A 23,421-nucleotide genomic window follows, 5' to 3' on the forward strand; every position below is an offset into this window, starting at 1 on the left:
AATATTTGCAAAGCCCCTTTGAGGGATTGGGGGAAAATGTGGAAATACTGAACTTCCCTACCTGGGGAATTCCTGATATTCTCCCAAGCACTGGGAGCTACCAGTTTAATAGCTCAAGCCCTAGAAATTGGGACTTGCCCCTAAGAAACTTATTCTTGCAAAGGAGAAACTAGGCTGACTTATGATTACACTTTAGAGTCATCCCCAGAGAACCTCTTTTGCTGCTCAGATGTGGCCTCTCTCTCTAAGCCAACTCAGCAGGCAAACTCACTGCTCTCCCCACTACGTAGGGCATAACTCCCAGGGGTATAACTCTCCCTGGCAATGTGGGACATGACTCCGGGGGATGAGCCTGGCCCTGGCATTATGGAATTGAGAAAAGCTTCTTGACCAAGATGGGGAAGAGAAATGAAACAAAATAAATTTTTAGTGGCTGAGAGATTTCAAAGAGTTGAGAGATCATTCTGGAGGTCATTTGTATGCATTACATAGATACCCTTTTTTAGTTTCTAGTGTATTAGAATAGCTAGAAGAAAATACATGTTGAACTGTAATCCAGCTACCTTGATTCTTGAAGACAATTGTATAGCTATATAGCTTTTAAAGTGTGACCATGTGATTGTAAAAACTTTGTGATTAACATTCCCTTTATCCAATGTATGGACAGAGAACTAAAAATTAAGGACAAATAAATAAATAAATAATAGAAGGGATAAGGGCTATGGGATGTTTTAGGTGTTCTTTTTATTTTTATTTTTTATATCTTTTTTTTTAGAGTAATGAAAATGTTCAAAAACTTGATTGTGGTGTTGAATGCAAAGCTATATGATGATACTATGAACATTTTGGATGATTATATGGTTGTGAACATATCTCAATAAAATGGCATTTAAAAAAAAAAACTTGACCATTCTCTGGCTCATTTATTATATTCCAGGCTTATCAATCTGTTTCTTTTTTTCTTTTTTTTTTTTTTTGCATGGACAGACACCAGGAAACAAACCCTGGTCTCCAGCATGGCAGGCGGAAATTCTGCCACTGAACCACCATCATGCCACCATCAATCTGTTTTTCAATTCTACAATACATCAATGGTGTCATTTACCTCCTATGTGGCTTCCCTACACCTGTCACCTGCTACCACCCATTCCTCTTCAAGCTGATGCCTCAGATCTCATTTTAAATGTCACTGTGCCAGTTTGAAACTGTTGTGTACTCCAGAAAAGCCATGTTCTTTAATCTTGATTCAATGTTGTTGGGTGTGATCCTTTTGATTAAGTTGTTTCCATGGAGATGTAACCCATCCAATTGTGGGTGAGACCTTTTGATTAGGTAGTTTCCATGGAGATGTCTCCACCCATTCAAGGAGGGGTCACTTACTGGAGTCCTTTAAGAGGGAACTATTTTGGAAAAAGCTTCAGAGGTAACACAGAGAAGAGACCTTTGGGATGCAGAAGGAAAATGGATCCAGGGAAGCCTTTTGAAACTCGAAGCCGAGAGATAAAGCTAGCAAATGTCTCCATGTGCCTTCTCAGCTGACAGAGAAACCCCAAACACCATCACCCCTTTCTTGAGTCAAGGTATCTTTCTCTGGATGGCTTAGTGTGGACATTTTAATGTCCTTAGAACTGTAAACTTGCAACTTGGTAAATTCCCTTCATAAAAGCAATTCCATTTTATACTGATTTCTGAATACATTGAATTCTGGCAGCTTTAGCAAACTAATATAGTCACCTTCTCCATCAGGCCTTCCCTTACCACCTGTATTAGCCAGGATTCTCTAGGAAAACAGAACCAACAGGACATATCCATAAATATATAAGATTTTATAAAAGTGTCTCATGCAACTGTGGAGATGCATGGGACTAAATTCCATAGGGCAGGCTGGCAAGCTGGAAACTCAGATGAAGGTTTTTGATGTATTCTGCAGGAAAAGCTGGTTGGCTGAAGCACAGATGAAAGTTCTCTCTTCTGACTGCTGAAGTCATCACTTCTTTTAAACCCTCAACTGATTGGTTTAAACATCTCTCATTGCTGAAGACACTCTCCTTAGTTGATTGTAGATGTGATCAGCCATAAATGCAGTCAACTTACTGATGATTTAAGTCCACAAAATGTCCTTGCAGTAACAGTTAGGCTAATGCTTGCTTGACCAGACAACTGGGCACCATTACCTGGCCAAATTGACACATGAGTCTAACCATTTTACCACCCATCTCTAAACTCTTTCATATAACCTGTCCCTTTTACTAATGTAGTCAGGAAGCCAGGAGGGGCCTGAAAGATAGAACATGGATGGCCCATGGCAGGGGGGCATTAAATGTGAATGTAGTATTACCATAGGGGTAGCTTAATTACTAGTAGTCACCACTACTAGTAATTAAAGATTCATATATAATCTTTCTTTAAATATCTTCCCCACTAACTTGAGCATTAAATCCCATAAGAGAACTTACCTAAATGTGAGTTCTCACCAGCAAAAGCCACCAGCTATTGTAAAGAATCAAGAGAAAGTGAATGGGTAAATGGATCCAGAGTTTGGTTTTCTGGGTTGGTGTTTAGGATTGAGATGAGAGATTGATATTTTCATTAAATTTAGCCAGAGACACAGGAATGCCCAAATCCTACCTAGGACCACATGAGTCAAGAGACATCCTAAGAAATAGATACACAGGACTAATGAAGTGAAGTAATATTTTCTTACCTTAGAATTTGACCCCACCTCAATGCGGAACTCAAATAACTGGTCTGAATCCCATGAAAAACTCTTTTTCCTTAAACTACCTGATGAGGCCAAGTCTATTTCCCCCCCAATTCCATACTTGAGTCTAATCTCACCCTGATGATGCAAAGAAAGGCTGTTACTTCAGCACTGTTGGAAAAGTTGAAAGAAAAATAAGTATTCAATAACTAGTCTTGGCTGGCATATGAAAAGAAAATAATTGAGAGAGAGATAGACACACACAAGGATGCATCTTAACCACATGGGAAGAACAGACATGAAATAAACCCACACACCTGAACTTACTTTTCAATCAAGCAATGAATGTGCCAACCCACAAAACCCTTACAGATGGAGCATTAAAGGGGCAGGGAGGATAAGCCCCAGGTACAACCTGGAGGCTGACTATGGTATGATGGAAAGAAAAGACGAAGAGAGGTTCCATGAGGGACAGACCAGAGCAGCTGAGATAATGGACCATGGTGGGTGTGAGAGCAAGGGAAGGAAGCCAGGAGGGGCCTGAAAGATAGAACATGGATGGGCCATGGCAGTGGGGGGTGGGGTGGGCATTAAATGTGAATGTAGCATTACCATAGGGGTAGCTTCCAAAATGAAAGAGAGCTGGAAGGACAGTACGTGCAAGTGAATGATGGGATATATGCATTTAGTTATATGTCATAAGTGGAGTTGCCCTAGATGACAAGAACGAGGGGAGTTTCTGGAGCATGGAAAACTGAAATAGAGTCACTGGCCTTGAAATGTCAAGGACACAAGAAACTAGGAATGAAAGGATCTTCCAAATTGGTGGCAAGAGTTGAGTGAATTTAGGAAAAGTAATGAGTGATCATTACCTGTGTAAACATATTGGGAGATGAGAATACCTTAAAATGGTCAGATTAAAACAAGTTAAAGTAGTATATGCAGGTAAAAGGAACAAGTTGCCGTGAATTTGTAGAACATTAAAGCTTGGAGAAGATGGTGGAATTACCACATTATTGAAACCATCTGAAAGGTTGGAGACTGACCAAATGGGGCTGAAAACTCAGCTGTGACTGAATAGCTCTGCTCTTCGGTATTTGCTCCTCACTGGGCACCACCTCAAAACAAACAACAGGATGAGAAAAAACATGGGCACCATGTAACGAATAGTAATCAGTGCTGGAGCAAGCACATCCCAGCTGACTCCACCTTACAAGAAAGTCTGAGGCATGTAGAGAAGGTTTATGCAGCGGAAAAAGTGAGGTGATATGGGAAAGAAATGGGCTATGTATATAAGGGGTAAATGAAATTTGCAAAGTCTACATGAGCTGTAGAACACTGCCCATAGCTGCCATTGCTTCTGCTAAGCTGTCTGATCAGTGTACAAACTCTCATATTTCATTATTGCACATTTTCTCTGTTCTGCCCTCACCATCACTGCTCGGATGAGACCCTGTGCAAGGAATTAAGGCGCCTAAGGCATCTGGCTGGACTGGAGCAATGATAGCAGCCTGCAACTTAGACAGTTCTCTCTGCCCTTTCCTGACACTCAGAAGGATCTAGCCACCCACTGGAGTAGGAGAAGTGGAACAGGGAAGCAGCAGGGCTGGGAGTCAGTTACCAAAGGTTGGTGACCAGGAAGTAGCTATATGATGGTAAAGACAGGAAGAGGAAGGGATGCCTGGTTGCCATGTTTCAAAGAAGCAGTGTTTCACTTGAGAATGGAAAGCGCATGAGGAAGTAAAAGGAAAACATTTTTTTTTCTTGCAACAAAAACACAGCACATATGAACTGTCTGTCATTTCTTGCTTAATGTTTCAATTTTATTGATCTGTTGGAAAGGTCATTACTGCTTCAGATTTATATTTGTTGGGTCTATATTCTGAGCATCTTCCCATTTTCTGACATTTTATTTGGTGGTCCAACATCTTTTATTGTAGCAATCATATACATGATACACATTGTGCATTAGGTAGTTTTATTTTGTTGTAAGCAACAGAAGCAAATTAGCTAACTTCACCCAAAAGAGGAATGTATCTGCAGATAAGGAGGTGGGTAGTGGATGCTAAGAAGACCTTGGAGTGGACAGAGAAGCCTGGTAGCTCCAGCAACCCAGGTGTCTTGACCAACAGACAGTTTCTTCATGGCACCACTTTTGAAACCACTCAGCTCAGTCAATTTCCTACCTCATCTCACTCCACTCAAGGTTCAATATCCTGGAAAAGAAAGTTTGATTGGCCTATTTGGATTACATCCCTCCCCCAGCCCCCAGGAGGGGATAGGAAGGGCTTAATTAATAGTCCCTTAAAGACTCTACTGATGGGAGAATGATTCTCCAAAAGGAAATCTGGAGCCTGCTTTCAATAAAAGAGATCAGGGAGCTGTGCACACAGATATTCACTATAGGCAGGCCCGTACAATCAGCAAAAGTTTCCCTGGATGTAACTGGTCTATCCATTCCTTGCCTACTGCAACCTGAGAGAAAGTATGAGAAAAAGCATCTTGGAATTATCTAAATGGCAAGCATGTGAAATAGCAGTAGGAAACAGTAAATTTCAGAAAAGGCAAGAAGTGGAAGATCTTAGGAACTTCATTCAAAATGAAACAGGGCTTCCAGAAAGCACAGCAGAAATATGTGCAAGGAAAGAAGGCTGAGGGGTTTGGCTTGAGGGGTGGATTGAGTTGTGCCATCTTAAAATGGGAGATGATGACAGGTGTAAGAGAAAATCTGTCTACCATGAAGAGCAGTGAGGAAGGCTTCTGGGTCCTGGGAGATGTTGTACTTTCTGCCTTCTTTATCTCTACCTCAACCAGAAAGAGCCCAAAATATTGGTCACCAATGCTGAAGATTACCCTTGAGAATAACATACCTAGCTGAGCATTGTCCGTGAACTGGATGTTTAGGCCAGAATTGAATTCCTCGAATACAATGAACTGTCAAGAAGAAGGTAAGCAGGCCATGAGAATATGCCTCATCTTTGAGGGAGGGAGAGTCCAAGAGTCCTGGACTGGGAAGCTGAGGGAGGGGGCTCACCTCATTTCTTCCTTGGTGAAGCCAGGGTCCTGGAAGGTAAAGAGTTTCCTGGGGACCTACATTCCAGTAGCGGCCTAGGTTTTGTCCATTGATGAATATTATTCCTTTATTCCAGCCCTGGAAAAGTTTCGAAAGAAGGATTCAAGATCTGAGTGCTAGACATAAAGAAACAAGGAGTGACAAATAGTACCCTGGATGGGAGGTGAGTCAGAGCATTCTGTGTTGCCCTGGCATGGGTTTCACAACTTCAAGAAGGAGGGCACTGATTTTTACTCACCTCTGTGTCTGTCCCAAGCCTGGGGATGGGGGGGCACTATTTCCCTTTACATCAGGGGTTCATCAAAATATACTGGGTCCAAAACATAGCTAGAGATGTAAAACTTGAAATGTGGCAGTAAATGTGTTGGAATCTCCCCTACAATGTCTCCAATAGAATGGATGATCAGTTTGTGAAGAGAATCAACTCCTTGGAGTATGTCTAGGGACTGGTGGGTCATTCTCACCAGACTTTCTATGGAATGGGTGCTACAACTCTCCTCACTAGTACACGCCACTCACGTCTCTTCTGCATTTCCAGCTTAGTTTCTACTTCACTCTTATACTGGGAGAGGGAGCAGTATCCCAAATGCTGAGTGACTGAGGTCCTTGTTAGCCTAGATCACTTACACAGGGGAGGACTCACACAACAAAGAGCTTTCTCTCAAACATCCTTCTGAGATGGGAGGGAAATGGGCTTGAAGAGAAAATTCACTAACCTCCAGCTTTATGAAGGTATCTGCAGGGGATTGTTCAACTTCCAGGTAACCAAGGAAGAAAGCTGGGCCACTCACTTGAGAGGAGACTGGTTTCCAATGGTTTGGAAGGTTCCTAAGAAAGGAGTCAAGCAAGTGGAAAAGTAGTGCCTTTCTTTATAATGTGTCATGGTCACCTTTAAGATGAGTCTCTCCCTGCCAGGGCCTGGTAGTCCCTCTATAGCTCTAGTACAGGCATATGTCTCACAAGGAACAGCAAATAAAACTGAGACCAGGAGGTAGGTGAGTGAGGAAAGGTCACTGATCTGCCCCCAGACAACTATGATACTTGAGGTCACTTCCTTCAGTATTCTGCGTCTTGATGGCTCTTCTCTGTGTACCTAGGGGTTAATGTGGGCAATCTCTGAGGTTTCTCCTATTTCTAAATGCTTACCATCTTTGTTTGATTGCCTTGAGTCAATCAATAGCAGGCACTCACCTCTGTATGAATTTTGTTTTCATATCCACGCTGAATATTGTAAATCTTCTTAATGGAGAATTGTTCAGATAGATATCCCCAGTTAAACCTGGAGGGGAAGGAAGAAAAGGGGCCTGAGAAAGCAAGAGGGATGCAGGATATGAATCAGTTGCACCAGATCCCCCCTGAGGGAGAATGGAGGTTTCTGCAAATCATGACACAGATGGTTCCTTTTGAATACAGACCTCTTAGATGTGACTATATCTTCCACAGGACAGCACATGCAATGCCTGCTAGTTCTGGCCAGCACAGGGTTGAAATTAGTTCTAACCCTTAGGCAAGTGAAAGCACTGAGGTAGGAGGAAAAAAGTATACATGACTCTGTGCCCAGTGAGCACTGGGGACAATTTGCAGAGAGCATCAGGCACTGGGGCCCAGAGAAGAAAGTACCACTTTTCCTAGGGAGAGACCCTAACCATTTATTCTTCAGAGGATTTCCACAGCTTTCTCCCAGTGAAGCCACTTTCAAAAGCCTCTTCTCCCAAGAGGACAAGGAATACACTGACATTGATTTGGTTTTATAGAACACATTTTGGGAGAGCCTAGGGCAAGGTCGTTTGCTCCATCTTTTCCCAGCAAACAAGACTCCGTCATGGTGTCTCGTTGGCCGGGAGATCTTGGTCTCTTCTCTACTGCATGACTGTCCATAACTGTCCTCCACTGGTGTAAGTGCGGCAGGAATTTGGTGCCTTGAGATCACCAGCTTCTCCATTCCGGAGCCCACCTTTTCTCTCCTTATTCATATTCTTCCCATAGGCGAGTCGGCCTTGATTCTCCACAAGGATCCTCAGGGTATGGACAGCCCCAGAGTCCTGTCCAAGAAAGACCAGCAGAGTAGGTGCAACGCAAGCATCTTCCTCTAACCTTCTAAGTGAATAGGGTGATCGAGGCTAGCAGGAGGCATCAGAAGCCTGCAGACCTCCAGGTCTGTCAAAGAACCCCTTGTACTCCTGTTCCTCCTACTTGTCCCCACACTCCCTTGGGGCAGTCCTCTCCAGGAAAGAGTCACTTGATCATTTTACCAAAGACTCTCCGAGGGCTAATGACCAACCCAGAGTTTCTTCAATAACAAATATCCAAGGAAAAATTCAGCTTACCCAAGGCATGCCCACTGTACCTACAGATACACAGAGGCCTGCAAGGAGCTGTTCAGAAGGACAGCTGGAGGGAAAATGGGCCATAGCAGATCAGGTATGTGCACAGCTAAGCCGAGAGCTAGGCAGCTGCTGGAACTTTAGTCTGTTCACAATCAAATTACATACCTGTTTGTTGGGGAGAGTCAGCTGATTAGTAGAATGATCCAGGACTCCCACATATGTGTTATCTAAAAACACCTGCCAAAGAGAGAGGAAAGCACTATTTGGTCCCCTTAAGGAAAGGGAGAAAGAAACCCTGGAAAAGCAAAGGGAGGGGCAATTCTTGGCATCTCCCAGAACACTACAAGCTGACCAGGAGTTTGCAAAATCAATGTTTAAGAGATCCAATTCTGGGGCGGGCCGCGGTGGCTCAGCGGGCAAAGTGCTTGCCTGCTATGCCGGAGGACCTCGGTTCGATTCCCGGCCCCAGCCCATGTAACAAAAAACGGAAAAACAAAATACAATAAAACAAGAAAATGTTTAAAGTTGTTTCCCTTTCTTCCTTCCTTCTTTCCTTCTATCCTTCCTTCCTTCTCTCTGTCTTTCCTTTAAAAAAAAAAAAAAAGAGATCCAATTCTGCCAGGTTTTCCCAGATTTTTATCTGAAAAGCCTGCTGTCACTACTGTATATGGTTTGTAAGGGTGACCTGAATCTAAATCCATTTTCCTCTCTTTTCTCTACCGCATTGCTACAGCCCTAGAGGGCTCACTGCCTTGGCTATACAAGACAGGAAAAGGATAATTGATTTACCTCTTAGACTGTTTGAGTTAGCCTGCAACTTTTCAAATGAAATTTGACTAGGAAATGGTAAAAATAACAATCCACACATATGAAAAAACATGAAAAGGTTAATATGCAGAACAGAAAAATTCACAATTTCGAGCTTACTAGAGTAAATAACAAGGTTTAGACATTCACATTTATTAACAGCAGGGTAAAAAGTCCACTACTGAGGAACTCAGATTGGGTGATAATGTGTAGATATAATTATAAGGCACCACAGTAGGTAAACACCAGAGAAGGGGAACAAATACAGTAGCAGTTCCCAGACATGGTGATGTTGGAGCAGGGGAACCCCGGAAGACCTTAAGTGGGGACATGAGATGATGAGATATTTACCTTAGAAGGAAACGCTAATGGCAGTCCAAGAGCAGGATTTAGCAAGGACGAGAGGGGGATGGAAGTAAAACATAAGAAGTCTAATGTAGGAACATCAGTTTTGAGGGTTTAGCAATAGTAGAAGTGAGATTCACAGACTAGGCTAACACAATGACTGCACAGATTTTCAAAGAATAACTGAATAATTTCATACCATTCAGAGGACCAGTTGAAAGTAAGGGGTGAAGAAGAGGGAAAGGAGAAGATGTTAGTAGCATTTTTAGGTTGAGACCATGAATCCATAAACCATTGTAAGGAGTACAGGGTGAGGTTTCTTTAGGAAACTAATAAGTCTGGTTTTGAGCATGATGAGTTTGAGAAGCCTATGCAATATATGTGTGTCTGTGCACATGTGTGTGTAAGTAAAGGTAAATGCCCAAGTAAACAGCAATAAATAAAAAGGGCCTAGAACTGAGAAAGAGGGGAGGGTTGGAGTTGCAAACAAAAAATACTTGAAGCCTTGGAAGAAAATGATCTAGAGAGCATCAGGAGTGTAAAGGACAAAAAAAAATTCCCAACATCTAGTGGAATGGCTCTTCAATTAGAGTGAGATGATGACACCTTCAGCTGTGGCACTGCCATTTTTAGTCAAATAGCCTTTGAAAGTCATTTAACTTCTCTGAGTTCTCTTCTTTTATAATACATTTTTTCTCCAATGGGTGTCATGAGAATTAAATGAAACAGAGCCAACTGTAACATTTAATATGTAAATGATAAGGACTGATGTACAACAAGCCCAGGGGCTACTTGTTCTTCCCAAGTCTCCTTAAAAAACCCCATCAGTTCCCATAAGAGTTCAACTGGCACCTTCCCCAAGGCTGTTTCATATCTTGGGCAGACAGTAGCAGTGGCATACATAAAAAATGTGTCCTGGAACAAACAGAGGCTAAAGAAAAAGTGATAATGTTTCCAAGGTCATAAAGAGATTTAATCATCATTTAGATATTCTCCTCAGCAGCACAGTCCAGTTATAAAAGCAGAGACGTAGGCGGTGCAGCAGTGGCTTAGTGGCAGAGTTCTCTCCTGCCATGCCAGAGAACCTGGTTTGATTCCTGGAGCCTGCCCATGAAAAAACAAAACAAAATAAAACAAAAAGCAGAGATGTGGCACTGAGACCAGTCCATTACCCCTTACCTGCCCCCGGTCATGAATATGGTCATTTGAGGAGAGGATGCCTCCACTGGTAATGGAAGTCTCATAAAGTGTGTACCCAAAGGACTGACCACTACCTTGGTTCACAGACAGCCTCTCCATGCTGATTGGCTTGGTCAGCTTGATTGACTGTGGCAAAGGCAAGAGCAAAAAACAGGATGAAAGTTTAGGTGAGCCAGAATAAACTTAGAAAACCCCACCCAAAGCCCCATTCACCAGAGGAATGGCCCCCAGAGCCTGGGGACAGGAGTATAAAAAAGGAATATGAACGGTGACAATGTTTAAGCACTGCATATAAATTGCTCTTTTTGTTTCCCAAATCAGCCTCATGTTTCTTCGTATGTGCTAGCCAAGGAAGGCATTGCTATTTTGTAGATGGAAAAGCTGAAGTCAAAAAAGGCAAATGATTTGGGGAAGACTCACCTATCAATTCATGATGGAGTTTGTACCTAGACTCCTGCTTCCAGAAATTCCAACCCAGGTGTGCCAGATTGTGTCTATCATTGGCCTTTTTTTCTTTTTTCCTTTTTAACCATCTGAGAGACCTCATCCTGACCCATGATCGAACTGACCAGAATTGTTTATAAATATACTTATCTAGAACTGACCTCAAGCATTCCTTGCCTGTTTACCCTCATACCTACTGGACTTCTTCATTTGGAGATCCACAGGTACTTCAAACTCAATACAACTCAAACTTTATTTACCACAACACATCCCAACCCCATATTTTTCCTTTCAGAAGAATGACACCGTCCATCCAGTCACAGTAGAGAAAAGCACGGACAATGTCCTTGACCTTTCCCTCAGCATCCCACATCAACTAGTCATCACTTCCTGAGCAGTCTCACTCTAAATATTTGTTTTACTGCCCCTCTTTCTTCATTCCTGTCATTTAAGCTCAAACTCTCTTTACTTTTTGCTTGGATTACAGGAGTAGACAATTGCTAGCTTTCAGTGCTCTATCATGTCCCTGCAGAAAATCCATCCCCCCTCATGTAGCTACCTAAGAAATCCTGCTGAAATACAGGTCTGGTTATTTGCTCCCACCTCTGCATTAAACTGCTTCTCCATGACTTTCAGGGAAATGTTCAAATTTATAGGCACAAAACCACGAACCTTCAGATCTCCTTGCAGAAGTAGAAGATCTCAGGTCTGTGGTAGGAAATGTGCAACCACACAGCCTGAAACATCCTCATAACTAAAAAGCAAAAGATAACCTCCAAGGCTCCTGGAGTCATGTCAAGAGGACACAGGAATCCACTGGCCAAAGATGGGATAATTTGAGCATCGAAAAGAACAACTGTGATGAGATCAAAACATAGTGTGTTTTAAAACTTGTGAGTTGATAACCATATAAAAAGCAACAACAGCAAAAGGACTCACTGGCTACCTTTGGAGGATACCCAGGGATAAATCTGTCATTTTGATGAAAGCAAATACTTGGGGGTACAAGGCTAGCTCAGAGGTAGAATTCACGCCTGCCATGTGGGAGACCCAGGTTTGATTCCTGGCCCATGCACTTCCCAAAACAAACAAACAAACAAGCAAACAAGTGAAAAAACAAACAAACAAAAATTCAATAAATGGTGCTGCAGCAAGGAGATACTCACATGGAAAAAGAGTGAAATGTGACCCCGCCATACAGCATACAAAAAAGCAAATACTTGAACTTTGTCCTGATTTTTCTGTATAAAGTGCACTTCAAGGAAGCAAAACAATTGAAAGAAAGTTTTTCTTTGTAGAAAAATTCAGCTGAGTAAATGCAAAAGGAATTTGAATGATACCATTCTGAAAGACCTACTAAAATACTAGATATAAGCAATAATCATCAATGGCTCCTAAAACCATTAGGTAAAAGGTTGAAAGGAAAATTTGTAGTAGAAGATTCAGACTAATTCTACCTGAACTCCACAGATGAATTATGAAAACAGAAACACCCAGACATTATGTGCCTGGAATAGGATGCCTAGAAAGTACACAGCACCACCTATGAAATACACTTGCAAACAAAGGCAAAATTTAACCTGAATCTGACTATCAAGATCTAACTATAAGTTTGCAGAATGCAGGGAGTATGGGAACGTGTTACTTGACAGTAGGGATCTAATCAGAAAAACCCAGAATGTGGGGGGTTCTATAGTACAAATAATGCAGCTTATTTGATAAATAAATAGAAGAAAAAAAATCTTTAGGTTAAGAGAGACGTTAGAGACATATCAACTCAATGCAATGTGTCATGGAACTTATTTGGATTCTGATCCTGACAAAGAAATGTCAAACAGTTTATGAGATAATTTAGACAATGTGAACATTGGCTATTTTGTGATTTTAAGCACCGGGGCACTGGAGACGACTTGTTCCAGGTCACGAGAGCCCACTGTGCACCTGGCTTCCCAGCTCTGCATTCACTGACATCATGTTGACAGCTTAAAGTCAGGCATGGCAGAAGTATTTACACCACAGAAAGTAGCAAACATTCCTAATAAGAGCTTTTCCTTCCAGAGAGTCAATTGCTAAATATATCCTAGCATATCAATTATTTTAAGAAATTACTATTATTATTACTGAGTGATAATGATTTTATAGTTATGTTTTTGTTTTAAGAGTCCTTATCTTTTGCGCAGTACACTAAATATTTACACCTTGAATTATAGGGCATCTGGGATGTGCTTTTAAACTAATCCTGTAGAAGGTGGAGGAGAACAAATAGTGGTATACAAAGAAAAGATGAGCCATATATGATAAAGATGAAGATGCGTGTTGAGCACATGGAGGTTCACTACTATTCTTGCCCCGTTTGTTCATGTTTTTAAAATTCCAAATAAAAAATTATGGGAGAACAACAAGACCAAAAGGCCTCCATCATTTGGTGCCTGGCTCCCTTCCTGCCACCCTCCCACAAAGACTTTTCACTCTAATCCTAATTACAGTTGCCCAAAGATGCAGTTTTCTCCAAGTCCACTGTATCATGGTGTCCACTGTACCCCGAACTCCTTTCCCTCTCTTCTATACCCTGCCGTCATTTCATTAGCTCCCGTTCATCTCTCAGATCTCAGAATCACCTCAACTGCGATACACTCTTGAGATGTAATCTGATTGTCCAGCATTCTGATCATATCGCAATAAAAATAATAATAGCTAAGACGTGTTGAGTACTTAACTGTGTGCCAGGTAAAGAATTAACTTTAATTAAATAATAAAGAATTTATTCCATATCCTAATCTTATGAGATGGGGACTATTATCCTCATTTTGCTGATGAGGTAGAATGAGATTGAATGAGGTAGAGGCTGGTAAATAAGGGAGCAAGGATTCAAATCCAGATTGTCTACCTCCAGAGCAGGTGCTCTTTAGTGCAATGCTGTGTCCCCTTGACAATGCTGTGCTAGATTCATTCTTTTTACCATAGAATCTAGAATCCTCTAATCTCTAGTCTACCTTCCTTTCTTACCCATTAGATGGGAAGTTCTCTGAGATGACATCTTGACAACACAGTTCCCCAAACCATTAATGTTCAGGAATTGTTATAGAAATAAGAATGCAGTTTCTCTGGACAAGGGGTTTTCCATCTGATCTCTTCAGAGCCATAGGGGTAACTCAGAAGTGGTACATGAGTCATCCTGGAGAAGCGGATACTGACCCTCAGGGAGAGAGAAAGTCAAGAGCTACAACTACCCCTATTTTAACCAGGGCAGTCTTTTACCTGTTTCATGGATTTAACCTTACGGTAAATTTGAAGAAATAGTTCCTCTACTAGTACAAAAGTTTGGAAATCTATGCCATGGGTATAGGTGCCTTCCTTCTAACCATCTTCATAAGGCAGTAGATCCTCTTCTCAGCTGGATGTAAAAGGGACATACATCTGTGTCAAGGGGACACAGCATTGCACTAAAGGGCACCTGCTCTGGAGGCAAACTGTCTTACCCTGAAGCATGTATACTATTTCTTCCAATTCAACTTTCTTACTCCAAAATTTTTATCTAGGTTCATTATTTTAAATTCTAAAATTGGGAAAAGAAACTAAAACTGCTCAGGATTTCTATTAGTTCCCCAATAATTCTCTCCCTGTTATTTGAGTTAAGTCTTTCACTTTCCTCTCTTTAGTCCAAAGGCTATGCTGCATTTCTATGCCCAGGAAATGCTTACCCTGTCCAAGTATGGCACCAAATCCCATAGTGACAGGTAGTGTGTTGGTTTCACTGAATTATATACCGCCTTAGGGATAGGTTGTGGTGTTACAGGCTCGGGCATTTCTGCAATGAAAAAGAGGCAATTGGGCCATGCCAGGACCCTCCTACCCAACCCCCTCCATTCAAGGTTACCACATGCTCTTCTATCCTAAAGCCACCAGGAGTGAAGGGCCCAGTCACAGAACATGACTTCCCAAATCCAAGCACTGAGTCGAAGTCCTGACATATCCACCAGTGAGGTGGGTACCCTACTATCCAGGAACCCCATTCACTAGACCAGCACTTCTCAACCTGGATGTGCATCAGAATCTCCTTAAGCCCAGTAGGAAAATACACCTGATCAGACTCTACCCCTTCCTCCCCATCTCATCCAGGATATCCTTCTGTAACGGCCCTATGAAGTGTCTGGGCAACTCTGGTTTTAGAAGTTCCACAGAGGATTCTGATGCACAACCATGACTAAGCAACATGGCCCTAGATGGTGAGTGCCTAAAAGGCAGGCACTGTATCTTGTGCATATTTGAATCAGTGATAAAATACATTGGATCAAAATGAATATCTCCCCAAAAGCTCTCTACCCCATTCCCTTACTGCTCTCTCCACAGGACAGAGCACACTTGAGGGGCTGAGATGTTACTCAAGTTGAGGTTATCAGTAGATACCTAAAACATTCCTAAAAAACTCTTGATATGTGAGGAACTCAGATGTGTATTCTCCATCCTCTGTCAGCAGTGCTCCATAGTCTGAAAAATATAACAAAATTTGACATTTTTCCCAGGAAAGCACCAGCTTCAGCAAAGAAAGAGATGAGAACCTGGCACTGAGAAAAATGCTATTTAATACAGCAACTTTGGGAAGAGAAAACTTTTGGCATTATACAAGAAAATACCTAGTGACCATGTTCCTGAAACTTCTGCTTGTGTCCCAGTTAGTCAAAACTAGAAAATTCCTACCACATCTTTAGGGCTTCCAAAAGGAGGCAAATAGCACCAGTTCATGAACATAAAATAAACCAAACTTGAGGCTACTCTAATCGAATGGTTCCTCCTTCCTATCCTATTTCTAACTTGACCTCTTTCTTTCTTTCATCCTCAACTTCCCACCTGTCCAATCAATAGAGCTATAGATGGGAAGACATAATAATCCATACAGCGATGCCCTAAAGAGATACAGAGTAACCTGTTCTCTAAAAACCAGGGTCTGCACAACAGATAGACAAGTTTAGCCTTGTGTATAAATTCTAGTACTGTCAAGAGGACATATGACAAACCGTCAATTTTCAACATACATTAAAGGCAAGGCATATTGTTCTGAAACATCTGCTTGAAAGCTCTTAGTCTCCAATGGGGTGAGCCAGTCTGGAGAAAATGCTGGGGGACAATTACTTGCCATAGCTGGTGACCATGGGGCTATGGCCATTCAGAGTTGTAGCTCCACCCATGAAGCCAAAGTTCGTGCCCCCATGGAACATATAGAAGTTGAGGGAGAATCTTAATTTGAACATTTCACGGACATTTTTCATCAACACTGCAATATAAGTAGGAAGAAAAGAAGAATGGGGAGAGAATTAGGATTTGAGAGCGGTTAATAGCCCCTTGTGGGATCATCAAATAATCTAGACCACAAGTAATCAAATTGATTGCTCTGTCTGTCAACATCTACCAAGACCTCATGCCCAGAAGCTGGGAGGGATTATCCAGAATTGGCTGGGAATTGATTGTTTTCTTCTCTTCAGTTTTACATTTGGAAGATTTTTTTCTACCAAACAGAAGGGATGTATTAAATAATTGCTTATGCATCTTTATTCTAGGTAAATATATACCCAGCTTAGTGGGTATATATTTTAAAAAGATGTGGATCTGAAATCATGTCACCAAGAAGATTCATTGTTAAACCTACTTAATGATTATGGTCGTTCTCCAGGGAGAACTGGGTGGATAATCTGGAACCAGATAACTTTCTACTTCCACCCAACACACTTCTGTTGAATTTCTCTATATGTCAGAACAATTCATTGAAACTATTTTAGTAGCCTGAACAAAATAAAATTAGAAAGGAAGTACTACTAATTTCAATTTCAATTGAAATGGCCTCTGGGATGCCCATTTGGTGCTGTCATTTTACTGCACAAACATCTGTGAGGTGTCTATTTAATCACATTAATACTAACAAAGCCATGAAATCTGGGACCCTTGTCTCCTAAATCCCAAGCACACTAATCAGCAGAAAAAAAAAAAAAAAAGGTCATTGCCTTCTGAACCATCCTTTCTGAGAAGGAGCTAAATCACACTCACCATGTGGATCCAGAGTGTGGCGGGAAACACCCCAGGTATCAAAAGATTTTGCTGTATATAGCATCATCATGATGGGGCTCAGACCCTGAAAAAAAGGGAAATGTCAGTTTGGAAGAGCTCATGCAATTTAGAAATCCCAAGTTGCTTAGAAGGGAATTGTAAAATCCAGGTCTCATAACCCCTTTGCAACTCTGAGCACCCTGCACCTCCTCTCACAAACTCATATTCTTCCACATTTCCTGGTCAAGTTAGTCCTCCGTTGCTTTCACTAGCCTTCTAGCACAGGTTGAGCATTAAACAGCTGCCATTTCAACATTGCCTTTTCCAGAACCATAGTCTTCTTTTATGAAGTCCAGATAGAAGTCTAATAAAGAACTGCCTGACACAGAGGAAGCACTAAAAATACTCCATGAATGAGGACCAAAAGGTTAAATTCATAAATGAGAATCCCAGAAACCCAGTTTTTCCACCCACTTCTGGGCTCTCACTCTTCCCTGTGCCATAATCATGTCCTGTGTCTTTCTAATCCATTGGGATTTTCTAGCCTCTAGGCAAACTTGACTCCATACTTGGCTCTTTCAATTTTGTTCCTTTTAACACTGAAATTCATGAACTACTTGTATTTCTGCTTTCATTCCTATCACAATCTCCAGCTCTACCAGCCCCAGCTATATCCACATCAATGCCTGAGCTGCCAGATGCTCAAAGAAAGTCATAAAATCTGCCACCTTGACCCACTATGAATTCATTCTTATCTTTATATTTTCACCTGGCAATCTTGTGATCTTGTTGTGTATTTACATGTTTTGTTTTTCTCAATGGACCATCAGTAATTAAAGGTAAATGGGGCTTGGAGTAAAGCATTAAAAACAACTTTTCTTTTGAAGCACCTTGACTCCTTTGCTGTCTCCTGTCCTGTATGGCCAGGAAGGAGCAAGATGGTCTATAGTGGGGATGTGAGTTTAACTTAGTCAAACTACAACCACCTAGAGTAGGCATTGCAAGAGTACAAAAGATTCATGTTTTAACTAAACTAAAAATTGCTGAGAACTTCCTTCATAAAAGAGTGAAGAGGTCCTGGCATGAACAAGAATCATAAAGCCTCCTAGCTTTGAAATGTCCTTACCTGAATTGAAGAGAGCTTTTTATAAGTATCTTTATTTATATTCTTCAGATGGAGAGTGGCAAGCACTGTGGAAAGAAAGAGAAACTCTGCATGAGGTCCAGCATAACCACTGCCAGGCAAGGAGGAGGCTGACCTAGGGGGAAAGAGAGAGCCAGGCCACAGCACCTCTGACATATACACCAAATGGACATTTCCCATTGAACACTATATGGCTTATGACTGATAATAAAGAGCATTCTGTAGTGTATTCAATCATGGAATCTACAGAGGGTGTTTGAATACAGTTCTTCATTCAGTATTTACAGTGAATGACTAGAAAAAGAGAAGGACACTTCAAAAAAAACCATAATATGTCAATAAATAAACTGAGCTTCAGAGAGGTGATGGCAAGCCCAAGACCAAAAAATCAGCTATAGGTCTCTTGATTTATAATCCAGAACAATTTTCTGTCCCTCAAACCCCAAGATGAGGAAGAGTCACCAAAAAGCCCTGGAGAGAGAACACCAGAGAGAAAGTAACTGACAGGATTATTGGGGCTAAAGAATTCTAAAAAGCATTTTCTCCAGTTCCATATGTCTGTGCATTTCATTTATTCATTTTCCAGAATTTAAACTCACATTTCTACCTTCTAGTTCTATTTCCATAATTCTCTCCTGCTTTTATTCCACAGAACAGTCACATGATATAAGATCATGACGTCCCTGAGCTGTGTCCACGAGAGCACTATATCCCCAACACAACAACCAATGCTGTTACTCAGCAATGACCACTGGACACTGATGGAGATGGCCATTACACTAGTCACAACCAAGGCCCCAGTCAGGGCCAATGCAGGCCTGAGGAGATTGGGTGAAGAGGATGGGTGAAGGGAATGGGTGAGGAGGGTAGGTGAGAAGGATGGATGCAGGGGATGGGTGAGGAGGATCAGAGAGGAAGGTGGGTGATGAAGGCGGTGAGGAGGATGGGTGGGTAGGATGGATGGGAGGGTGGGGGGAGGATGGGTGAGGAGGATGCGTGGGGAGCATGGGTGAGGAGGGTGAATGAGCAGGGCACGTGTGGAGAATGTGTGAGGTGGATGGGGTAGAACATGGATAAGCAGGACAGATGAGGCAGAGCTGCAAGAAGGATGGGTATGAAGGTTGAGTGAGAAGATTAGTGAAAAGCATGGATGAGCAGAGTGGGTATGGAGGGTGAATGAGGTAGGTAGGTGAGTAGGGTGAGTGAGGAGGTGAGGCAGGGAGGTGGGTGAGGAGGGTGGATGTAGAGGATAGGTGGTTATTTGCCGGGAGTGCGGTGAGTGGGAGAGTGAGGACGACGGGCAAGGAAAGTGGGTGAGGAGGACGGTGGAGGAGGCGAAGTGAGAAGTCTGATGACGAGGATGCAGTGTGGAGGATGGGCGAGTAAAATGGGGTTTGAGGACGGGTGACGAGAATTCTGTTAGGAGTATGCCCTGAGGAGTATTCTTTGAGGAGCATGGGAGAGGAGGATGAGTTAGGACAATGGAGTAAGGATGATGGTTTGAGAAAAATGGGTGAGGAGAATGGATGAGGAGGCAGGATGAGGAAAACGTAGTAAGGAGTACAGGTGAGGTGATGCAATGAGATGAACGCTGTGTGGAGCGGTCAGTGAGATCTGGGTGAGAAGCATGCGTGAGGAGGATGGGCTTAGAAGGATATTTTCAGAGAATGGGTGGGAGCCTTTTACAAGGTGGATAGGGGAGGAGGATGGCCTGAAGAAAATGGGTGAGCGATCTGCATTTTTGAGGCTCTGGGATAATAAGCCAATGGGCAGCAGAAGTGAGTGGCAGGTTATTTACATTTTGGCTCTGAGCAGGACTCCCCATTGCTTTCATCCATAGACTATAAAGTCTATTTCAATGGGAAATGAGAGATATGAAGTCTATTTCAAAGGGAAATGAAGTATTAGAGGAACTCCTGGTCCTTTTCCAACCTGACCGATGGGATAAATAGTGCAAACCCAAACATTTACCATTTTTTAAGTGGCCGTTTATCACGTCTTTTCCATCATCAGCAGTCAGGAGCAGTACTTTGATGCCTCTTGTCACCAGGGCCTATGGAGAATTCAGTAGGAGAAAATGAACTGTCTATAGTTCCATGGGACTGCTTCACACTTGAAAAAATATGCCTAAAAAGTACTACAATGGATGTGTTGTCTCCAAAATTGTGAATGAGAGGCTCCAGTGCTCTGGCCCACCCAGAATTTTTTAACAACAAACACAAAGATCCATCTTCCTTAAAGTTCTAGAAAACAAGCATTGCAATAATTAGGCAAGCAACAAATCAAGAAAAATGACAATTTAAAAATAAAGATGATAAGAATAGATAATGTCACCCTTGCTGGCTCTTTCACCAGCTCCTCCCCTGCCGGTGGAGCTAGCCTGAGCTGTCAGTGCAGGTCCCTGGTCTCGGTTCCAGAGACACAGACTAAGTACCATAAGCATACTATGTGAGTGTAGATATGGCTCACCATCCCAGAAGTGGCTTATGGGTCAGATAAATCAGTGTGAGAAACCACAGGGGCCAGGGGCAAAAAAAAAAAAATTGTATTTAAAACACACAATAGATCATCCAGGACAAGAAGTATATGCCATTTCTTAGGAAAAGAAAGGATACTTAGACCTTGTAAATGCAGAAATTCTTGAACCCACAAGTGTATGCCCAGGAAAAATGCATTCTCAGGAAAAACAACAAAGGACTCTCTGCTTTCATCTCAGGTGTTCTTCAGATTAAGTGTTGGAATAGCTAAATTCTGAAGGCGAGTCTCAGAGAACCAAGAGCCACCTTGTAAGGACTAGGAAAGGTGTTTGTTTTGTTTTATTAGGTCCTGGTATTCAAGGAAATCTCTGTCATAACATTAGCTGGAAATAAAGATTAGGAACAGATATCCCAGGAACTAAATTCCAGGGTTTAATATTTTTAATATTAAAAAATCAAAGTGCCCAGTGTGCAACAAAAGATTAGAAGACACACAAAGAAATAGGAAACAAAGCCCGACCCAAATGAGCATGATAAAGCACCTAAAACCACTAAGGAAAAATACCAGACTTTGAATGTAATACCCAAAGAGTTTTTTAAAACCCTTGCTGAAATAGCCAGAGGAAAACAAAGAAAAAGGACTAAAAGATATCAGGGATATGATAAGCAAGCAAAAGAATTTCAATAAAGTGATAGAAATCATAGGAAAGAACAAGACAGAAATACTGGGGCTGAAGACTGCAATAATTGTAATAATTGTAATTAAAAATTCGCTATAAGGTTCAATAGCAGATTCAAGCTGACATAAGAAATAATCACTTGAAGATAAAAATATTGAATTTCGGGGTGCATGGGTGGTTCAGTGGTAGAATGCTTGCCTTTCATGTGGGAGAACCAGGGTTGATTCCCGGACCACACACCAAAAAAAAAAAAAAATATATATATATATATATATATACACACACACATACACACACATACACACACATATATACACATATATTGAATTTTTCATTCTGAGGAAGATGCAGAAAAAAGAAGTGAACAGATCCTAAAAGACCTGTGGGATGCCATCAAGTTTGCATTATTAGAATTCCAGAGGAGAAGATAGAAAGGAGAAGAAAGAATATTTGAAGGAATAATAGCTTTAAACTTCTCAAACTTAGTGGAAAACATGAATATACACATCCAAGAATCCCAATGAACCCTAAACAAGATAAACTTGAAGAGAACCATGCCCAGACACAAAGTAGTCAAAACACTGTATGCCAGGGACAAGGAGGGAGTTCTGAAAGCTGCAAGTAAATACAAGGGAGCCCTGGTAAGACTAAGTGTTGATTTCTCACGAAAACCATGGAGGCAAGAAAGAAGTGGGATGAAATATCTAAACTGCTGAAAGAAAACAATTGCCCATCAAGAATTTTATATCTGATTAGACAACCTTCATAAAGAAGGAAGAGATGAAAGCATTCCAAAATATACAAAAGGAAAGGGCACGCATCACCAGTAGACTGTCCTACACGCAACATTAAAAATAGTTCTTCGCATGAAAGGAAAGGACACTAGATGGTTGGCTGAAGATGCATAAGGAAATAAAACCCTCATAAAAGTTAAACACATGAACAATTTTAATTACCAGTACTATTCCATTTTTGGTTTGTAACTCTACTTGGTACGTCTTTCAGGATCTAAAAAGTAATGATAATATGGTTTTGGAAAAACAATGTACAAAGATGTAAATTGTAACAAAGACAACATAAAGGTAGCTAGAACATTCTTATACCTGTTAATGTTGTTTCATATATTTTGGGACTCTGTTGCTAAGTTCATATTGTAATTTCAGTATGCTATTGAATGCTTGCCTTCAGTATGCTACTGAAATTAAGTTGGTTGCAAATCAAATGTGATTGTTAAAGGTTTAGGATGTAAAAAGCTCCACTGTAAACACAAAGAAAATATTGGGAAAATGTGCACATAAGGAAATGAAAAGAAACTCTAAAGCGTTAACTACAAAAAAAGCAACTAAATACAAAAATAGACACTAAAGGAACAATTGAGGAACCGAAAAGGTATAAGATTTACAAAAACCAGACAGCAAAATGACAGAAGTAGGTCCTTTGTTATTGGCAATTACTTTCATTGTAAGTGAACTAAACTCTCCAGCTAAAAGTTAGAGATAAGTAGAACTGGTTTTAAAAAGCATGGCCCAGGGGGTGCAAGGGTAGTTCAGTGGTAGAATTCTCGCCTGCCACATGGGAGATCCAGGTTCAATTCCCAGTCCATGCACTTCCCCCAAAACAAACAAGTAAAACAAACAAAAATTCACCAAATGGTGCTGCAATAATGGGTGCTGACCCAACTCACATGGAAAAATAATGAAATGTGACCCTGCCATACAGCATACAAAAAAAAAAGCTTGACCCAACTATATGCTGTATATAAGAGACTCACCTTAAACTGAGAGGCACAAGCAGTTTGAAATTGAAAGGATGGAAAAAATATTCCATGCAAACAGTAACCAAAAGAGAGTTGGGGTGGCTATACTAATATCAGTCAAAATAGACTGTAAGTCAAATAGTTAAAAGGGGCAAAGAAAGGCATTAAATATTGATACAATATTATTCATCAAAAAGTTATACCAATTATAGCCATATATGAACTTAACAGCAGAGTCCCACAATATATGAAGCAACATTAGCAGATTTGAAGGGAAAAACAGATGGATCTACATTAATAGTAGGAGATTTCAATGTGCCACTTTCAATAATAGCTAGACCATCTAGACAGAACAGCAGTAAAGAAACAGTACTTGAAAAATAATATGAACTAACTAGACCTAAGCAGTGTTTATAGAATGCTTCACC

At 41.2% G+C, this 23,421-nt stretch overlaps 1 protein-coding gene across 2 annotated transcripts in view; it reads right to left on the reverse strand.

The window, feature by feature from the left end:
- Window positions 1-4,511: 4,511 nt before the first annotated feature.
- LOC143643145 (beta-galactosidase-1-like protein 2) overlaps window positions 4,512-23,421 on the reverse strand; it is a 47,048-nt gene continuing 28,138 nt past the window's right edge. For both annotated transcript variants that reach the window (XM_077111927.1, XM_077111926.1), the window contains exons 8-21: window positions 20,052-20,133; window positions 18,063-18,127; window positions 16,937-17,021; window positions 16,032-16,169; window positions 15,305-15,385; window positions 14,599-14,705; window positions 10,433-10,579; window positions 8,267-8,338; window positions 7,729-7,816; window positions 6,966-7,053; window positions 6,491-6,602; window positions 5,736-5,852; window positions 5,572-5,635; window positions 4,512-4,917 (exon numbers count right to left, since the gene is read on the reverse strand). In XM_077111927.1, the coding sequence (XP_076968042.1) occupies window positions 4,910-4,917; window positions 5,572-5,635; window positions 5,736-5,852; window positions 6,491-6,602; window positions 6,966-7,053; window positions 7,729-7,816; window positions 8,267-8,338; window positions 10,433-10,579; window positions 14,599-14,705; window positions 15,305-15,385; window positions 16,032-16,169; window positions 16,937-17,021; window positions 18,063-18,127; window positions 20,052-20,133 (1,254 nt within the window). In that variant the 3' untranslated portion in view covers window positions 4,512-4,909. The remainder of the gene's footprint in view (window positions 4,918-5,571; window positions 5,636-5,735; window positions 5,853-6,490; window positions 6,603-6,965; window positions 7,054-7,728; window positions 7,817-8,266; window positions 8,339-10,432; window positions 10,580-14,598; window positions 14,706-15,304; window positions 15,386-16,031; window positions 16,170-16,936; window positions 17,022-18,062; window positions 18,128-20,051; window positions 20,134-23,421) is intronic.

This window comes from Tamandua tetradactyla, chromosome 8, assembly GCF_023851605.1.
Source record: "Tamandua tetradactyla isolate mTamTet1 chromosome 8, mTamTet1.pri, whole genome shotgun sequence".
NCBI classification, from domain to species: Eukaryota; Metazoa; Chordata; class Mammalia; order Pilosa; family Myrmecophagidae; genus Tamandua; species Tamandua tetradactyla.